Genomic DNA, 7501 nt, shown 5'->3' with positions numbered 1-7501 from the left:
CATTCATATATATGTATTAATTAACCCCCTTCTTCAAATTAGACGTGGCAGATGCGGAATGAACTCCTAGAACCAGATCCCATGAAAGCAATTCAAGAGGAATTGGCGGGATTCTTTCTTGACCACGTCATTAATAAAGCCAGAGAATACCATGTGGAACTTGATTTCAAATGCTAGGGGACTTTAATTGAGAGATCTTATATATTGTACATGTATGTAGCCAGTAGCGTCGGACGTACATGATACGAAAACTTGTTGTTCGACCAATCTCTCGGAGAAGGAGAGGTCGATCGATCATTTCTCTCGGTATGCATGACGAATTTCTGTACTCGATGGTTCCCTTCATTTTCTTACTAGCTAGCGTGTCGAGGGCTATATGTATATAGTACGTAGCGTCGATCAAGCACGGACATAAGAGAGGACACTTCTCTCTATTAATTAGCTAGCTAACACAATATATGAAACACCTAAATTAACCCCCAAAACCCCCAACCCCCTCCCCCTCTTTCAAAAGAAAAACAAAAACCCCAACCACTGGAATGCTGACGCATGGATGCCTTTTGGTCCCGGTTGGTGGTACCAACCGGGACCAAAGGCCCCCCTGCCTGGGCTCGGCGCACCGGCCACGTGGAGGAATATCTGTCCCGGTTCGTGTTAGAACCGGTACCAAAGGGGGGAGGTATTAGTAACGACCTATTAGTTCCGGTTCATGAACCGGGATTAAAGGCCCTTACGAACCGGGTCTAATAGGTGTTTTTGTACTAGTGTGCCATCTTGAGTAATAGCGCGTCCAAATCCCAATTTTGTCATGCGATTCGATTCGATTGTCCACGAATAAGATGCAACCACGACAGTTAGGCGCAAAATAGAATTTGGTTGCGACTAACAAGTTCAGGGCTTCAGGCGCACAATGTCGTGGCAACGACGCTGTGGCGACAATCGGAAGGACGGGTCTGCAGGGCGCCAGTAAGGCGGGCAGAGCGATGAACGTTGACAATACAAGATGACAAGTCGTTTGGCCTGAGTACTAAGTACATAAAGTCGACGCGACTAACTGTTAGTCGTTTTCGAAAGGGGGAAATAAATTTTCGCCATGGATCTGCTTAAGACCTAAATAGGGTGAACAAATAGGGTGAATTAAGATACAACCGTTGACAACGACCCCCACCCTCCGCCCCCGCGTCGCTCCAACAGGGGTGACACGGGCGGCTAACCCTAGCCGCTGCCGGCGGTCTCCCCTCCCCTTCCTCTCCTCCTCGTCGCCACCAGAGGAGCCGCCGATGCGTCGTGCAGCTGCCGAGGAAGGTGGCGGCGAGGCCTTCGTCATCCCTTCGCGGAGATCCGGATCCACGGGGCGCCGGCCCCTGCTGGTTCGGCGCAGCCATTCGCGCCCTGGACGGTGTGCGCGGGGACTCTGCTTGGCGTCCTCGACCGCTCGGGTGGTGGGGAATCGGCGCTTGGCGGCGACAGTTCGGGGGCCTTCGTCCTCGCCAGATCTGGAGGCCTGCTGCTCCCTCGTTCCCGCTCCTTCCCCTTTGCGCTTGATGCCGGTGGATGCTGCTGGTTCCGGTGCTTCTGGGGATGGTGGTGCAGATTGGGACAAACCCTAGGCTGACTGGTTCGGCTCGACAGCGGCGTCGGCTTCGGGCGACGCATCCTTCTTGAAGACGGTGTCGTGGTCCTTATTCTTGTCACCTCCGGTCCTCTCCCGGGTGAAAACCCAAAATCCGGCCTGGATTGGGCAGCGGTGGCGCCATGGGCGTCATCCCCTCCTTGGAGGCGTTGCCTGGGGAGCTAGGACTCGGGTGTGGGCTCATGAAGGTGGGGGCTTTGGCCGCCGGCTGGATCTCTGCAGCTGCTCGCGGCGGCTTTCATGTTGTGCAGGGTGCCCCTTGTATCTTTAGGGCGTTTCCTGTTTTTGGTGTTCGCGTCGGAGGAGCGGCGTGGCATCTGGCACGTCGACGACGGCGAGTCTCAGCGGCATGGAGCAGTAGGGGTATCGCCGGTGGGCGTGTGATGATGGACGAGCGCAGGATGGTGGCGCTGTCTGGCGTCGTGGTGGCGTCGATGGCAGAGTGACCTGGCATTCATGCAACAGTAAAACTCTGAAGATGGATTGATGGTACGTGGCTGCGGCGGCCTCATACCCGGCAGAGGTCCTGGTTGAAGAGCACGCCGGACTGGTGGGTGCCCATACCCGGCAGGCGTTCTGGTTGGGACCTCAGGTCTTAGATGTTAGGTTTGGCTGCGAGGTCTGTTTGATATTAGGCCCAGACCATCAACGCCCCTTCATCACAAAAATGGACTCTGCCCTTGGTCTGCAGAAACAAAGCAAGGCAATCACAAAATTGCACTAGTTTGTACTCCCTCCGTCCGGAAATACTCGTCGGAGAAATGGATGTATCTAGATGTATTTTAGTTTTAGATGCATCCATTTTTATGTATTTCTTCGACAAGTATTTCCGGACGGAGGGAGTAGCATAGTACAGTGCCACATTCTACAAGGAACAGAAATGCTCAGCCATTGCTATATGTCTCCAGATATCCTCTTGTTTCTATCGATGATGTGAAAATGAATGCAAATATTTTTCGCTCCTCACATCAATCCTACACGACCGTGAGTACGTATGTTCCAGATCACATATGTACGATGGTTTCCCTCCCAAATTATTTTCAAAAGAATCAGTAGGGACATGAGGGCACCGCACATAATAACATGAGGCACAAGTTGACCAAACATGCTGCATGAACCAGTAGGGACAGCAAGCTCACTCCACGCAGAAGAAAACATGATTCACAAACTGTGGATGCAAGCTAGGATCCCAACAGAAAAACGGCATCACAGAACATGATTATTACTAAAACACATAGTAGTAGCACGTCCAAAATCCCAATTTTGTCATTCGATTCGATCGTCCACGAATAAGATGCAGCTACGACACCGCACCAGTACCATATAGATTGATCGTCCCACAGATAAGATGCAGTTCAACACTACATTGATTACCCCTAACTGATGAAGCTAAGATAAATTGCCACCGGCCGTGCACAAATTAATTGACAGGTAGTAGCAGTAGCATAGCAGCAGAGTAATCTGACTGAACCAACTGAACTGAAATCATAAGGTTGCATGAAGGAAACGAATGACAGGAGGAGCATCGCCTCGATCTATCAGGTGAAGTAGTAAGCTATCTAATCTGTTGATGGATCAGGTGAAGTAAAACTGGTGTCAAACAAAGTAGTGGGCTGGCTAATCTGCAGTGAGATGAACATGATGAATAATCGGACAGTCAGATTGATGTTCATGCCGGTAGAATTAACACAAAAGAGAGGTTAGGACTTTGGACCTCAACTCCAAGGTAGGCTGCAGTTTCCATCTTCGGTAGAGTGTTTCAGAACAAGGGATATGCATGAGGACACCGGCCTGAGAATGAACAAGGGGCAGCACGCAAACTGTGCCTGATTAATGTTCCAGTCCCAGATAACAAGCATGTAGGAAGATAACCATCACAAACACACTAGAATACTGTTTCCCCATGCAGAAGAAACTGATTCGCAAACTGGGGATGCACTTCACTAGTTTAGATTGCTATCCTATGATCGGAACAAAAAAGTGGCATCAGAAAACATGATTAAAACACACAGTAGCACGTTTGAAATCCAACTTTGTCAAGTTCAATTTGATTTGATTGTTCACGAATAAGATGCAGCTGATACAAATGTAAATTTCTTGCGCATGTACACAGACCGTAAGTGTACATGAGGAGAAGATTACATACAAAGCAATACGAGGAGAAGATTACTAAACATGCTGGATAAGGGACAGCATAATGTGCCTGATGCATCCTCCCAAACAACCAGCATATGTAGGACCGATTATCACAATTCGCAACCATACCGGATATATATAACTCCTATGCCATGCAGAACAAGATTAACGAATGAACATTTCAAAGAAAATATTAACAAATGAGGATGCACAAATCATTAATCCAGATTACTATCCTATTATCAAAGGAAATGCCATCCCAGAAAAATGACTGAACACATGCCCTGAAACACCAATTTTCACATGCCTTGAAACTGCAGCTCGATTGGGCTGTCCCACAAATAAGATGCATATCAACATTACACCTAAGGAAGCTAATTAAGATAGCCACGGTTCTTCCCAATTTAAACACAGATATTTGCAGCAGAATAAACTGGCCGAACTGAACTGATATCAAAAGGTTGGATGAACTAGAGAGCATCGATGAACAAAGAGACTTAACAGAGTGATTCAAAATACAATAAGTAGGGACATCCGGATATCTCACGCCGTAGATCGGATAACCTCTCGCGGCGCTCCCGTGGGCGCCCCGAGGGGAACCCATCCCGGCCGCCGCCTCTCTCCTCCCTCATCTGCCCACCTCCCTCGCCGCCGCCCGGTGGCGCCGCCGGGCGAAGCCAGGCCGGCCGGGGCGGCGGCGGGGCCTTCCTTTCCCCTCCGCCCATGGTCATGGCCGGCGCGGGACGGCTTCCCGAGCGGGGGCGCTAGCCTATGGCGGGGGCTAGCAGCGCGGCGGCGCTCCGTCGGGTGGCCTGCCTTGGCGGCGACCTGGTGGGCGGCCGCGGCGCGGCGGCTGCGGCGGGTCAGATCGGGCGGTGGCGGGCCGGCACGCCTCCGGCTAGATCCGCGCGGATTTGGTCCCTGGCGGTAGCGGGCGTCGCGGGGTGGCGGCGCAGGTCCTCGTGGGCTCTGCATAGAGGTGGATTGCAGCGGTGGCTGCAACCACGTGGTCGGCCGGTCTGCGCGCAGCGGCGGCGGGACTGCTCCGGCGCCTGCTCGTCGGCGGCTTTCTCGGACGGCGACCCGTGTACGAGAGATGGAGGTCTTCGATCAGATCTGGGTGAAAACCTGCTATTGGCTATTGCCTAGGCCGGCGATGGCGACGCTGTCTGCATCGTTCCCTTCCTGAAGGCATCGTCGTGGAGATTCAAGGCCACTCTCTGCTACCTCCGGGGGAAACCCTAGATCAGTAGATCGGATGACGACGGCTCTCTGGTGTCGTTTCCCCCCTGGGGGCGTCATTCTTGGAGGTGCACACGGCTCGAGGGACTAGAGGACGGCGACTTTGGTGGAGCGGTGCTTCATCTTTCACATTGATGGTGGCGGATCTCGGCGGCATGGTGCTGTGGAGACTCGGCGTCTGATGCGCGGAGATGGACTCGTGCAGGAGGAGGAAGCTGTTTGGCGTCATGGTGACGTCGATGGCAGAGTGGCTAGACAAGGTAGAAGCCTCAATATGATCTGAAGACGGACCTGTGGAAGATGGCGGCGACGACACACGAGTGCGTCTGACCGGATTGTGCCCCAGACCCGGTATGTGGCTCGGCTGGGGCTTTCGAATGAGTTTCGGCTTCCGGCTTTTGATGTTAGGCTTAGGTGAGTGGTTTGGGTAGTGGCCCAGCTAGCACCCCCTAATCATTTTGGATAGGAGTAGCGGCATATGTTGCCAAGATGGTGGATACAGACACATTGTTGTAACACTTTGTACGGTCCTCGAGAATAATCAATAAAGTGGCCGTATGCATCTCCCAGATGCAGAGGCCGAGGGTCATCCTCCTTTTCTAAAAAAAAATCCGGATACCACACATAATAACACAAGGCAGAATAGGCCGGGGTTTTTACCTGAACCTCATTGTAAAGGATAAAAAGAACACAAGGCAGACAGTCTGAATTAACAGGGAAATCAAGCAAAATTGTGCTTGATCAATGCTTCCAGTTCCCAGATAACCAACATGTAGGATGATTAACAAAGATGTTGGTGACTATATGTGGATCATCACAAACGGGTGATGCACTCCTTTAAGAGATCTTGCTAGGAGTCTAAGACCGGAACGAGAAAGTGGCATCACAACTTTGTCATGATTAAAGCACGTCCGAAATCGCAATTTTGTCGTGCAATTCGATTTGATTATCCATGAACAAGAAGCAGCTATGATATTGAAGCTAATTAATTAAGATAGCTCCTGCAATTCGATTCGATCCAGTTCAATGTTACACTACTAGGAGTGCTATGTTTATTACCCCTAATAGATCAAGAAAATATAGATTGCCACGGCCGTCCAGGAATTAGTTAAACACAGATAGCAGCAAATTAATCTGACCAAACTGAACTGAAACCACAAGTCTGCATAATGATTGAAGATGATAGACGAATGAGTGATAGGAGGAGCATGGCTTCAAAGGGATCAGTCCCATGTCGACAGCCTCCATGGATCAGGTGAAGTAGTGCCAGTGGGCTGGCTAATCTGCAGTGAGATGAATCGGACTGTCAGATTGATGCTCGTGCCGCCGGCCGGTACACACACCTAGGGAGAAACAAGACAAGAGGAGGAAGGTAGCGGACCTCAACTCCTAGGTAGGCGGCACGGTCGGTCAACTCGGCGAGGCGGGCGAGCTCCTTGGGGCCGAGGAAGCGGGAGAGGACGGCGACGGCGAGGTCGATGTGCTTGATGGCGAGGGCCGTGATCCTGTTTGCGCGGCACAGGTAGTCGAGCGCCTTGTCCACGTCGGCGGCGCTGGCTACGTGACGGGGCTTGGCGGTGGCGTCGGACAGATCGGCCTTGGCGAGGCTCTCGGTGGCGGCGGCGACCGGGTCGCGGCGCTTGCCGGGGATGGGGGCCTGGCCGCCGACGAGGCACTCGACGCAGCGCGGGAGGTGGTGCTCCTCGAGCATCTTGAGGGCCAGGATGGCGGACTCGACGCGGGCGATGGCCTGGGCCTGGGTGGTGGGGCGGGCGGGGAGCTTCTGCGCGAGGAGCGCGTCGTAGAGCTGCTCGTCGGGCATGCGCGCCAAGGCGATGTTGACGGTGGAGACGGCGCGGTTCTTGACGGCGGTGTCGAGGCAGACCCAGAGCATCTTGGAGCCGGGATCTAGTCCGAGGTAGTAGACCGTGAAGACGTCCGAGGCGATCTGCCCGAGCTTGGCCTCGGCGTCGGCGGGGGCGGCCTCGGCCTGGTGGCGCTCCAGGCGGCGGTGGAGCTCCAGGAGGCGGTCGCGCTGCGTGCGCACGTTCTTGGCGGCCATCATGGCCTGCATTAGGACCAGCTCCAGGTTCTTCTTGCTCAACTCCTGCGCCATGGCCGCCGCTCCCGCTCCGCTTGTCTCTCTCTCTCTCTAGCTGCGAGGACTTCTTGGGGAGGAGAGAAAGGTTGGAGGAGGCAGGTGAAAAGAGAGAGAGAGGAGCAGCGAGAGCCAGGCGGCTGCAGGATGATGGGCCCACCAGCCAGAACCGGCCGGGCGTAGCGTGCTCCCTCCGCTACCACAAAAAGACGACCCTTCTCGCTCTAGTTTTGAATTTCGAAATCTCAACACGCTATCCATCAATAGAATCAACGTACGAAAACAAGTGATTCCAAGCAAGCTGTAATTAATGTTGTTGTGAGGATACATTCTTTTTTTTTTCACCCGCAAAAAAAAAGAGAGGATGCATTCTTTTCATATAATTCATCATC

General features: G+C 52.8%; 1 protein-coding gene across 1 annotated transcript; it reads right to left on the bottom strand.

The window, feature by feature from the left end:
• Positions 1-5947: 5947 nt before the first annotated feature.
• On the bottom strand, positions 5948-7203 carry LOC123161784 (uncharacterized). Its single transcript, XM_044579593.1, has 2 exons — positions 6393-7203; positions 5948-6294 (listed from the first exon to the last, which is right to left on the bottom strand). Exons 1-2 carry the CDS (start codon positions 7125-7127, stop codon positions 6235-6237), a joined length of 795 nt encoding a protein of 264 aa, XP_044435528.1. The 5' UTR covers positions 7128-7203; the 3' UTR covers positions 5948-6234.
• Positions 7204-7501: the final 298 nt, after the last annotated feature.

The sequence above is a fragment of the Triticum aestivum genome, chromosome 7B (assembly GCF_018294505.1).
Source record: "Triticum aestivum cultivar Chinese Spring chromosome 7B, IWGSC CS RefSeq v2.1, whole genome shotgun sequence".
Taxonomy (NCBI): Eukaryota; Viridiplantae; Streptophyta; class Magnoliopsida; order Poales; family Poaceae; genus Triticum; species Triticum aestivum.
The sequence above is the reverse complement of the archived record's forward strand: the minus strand, read 5'-3'. Positions and strand labels throughout refer to the sequence as shown.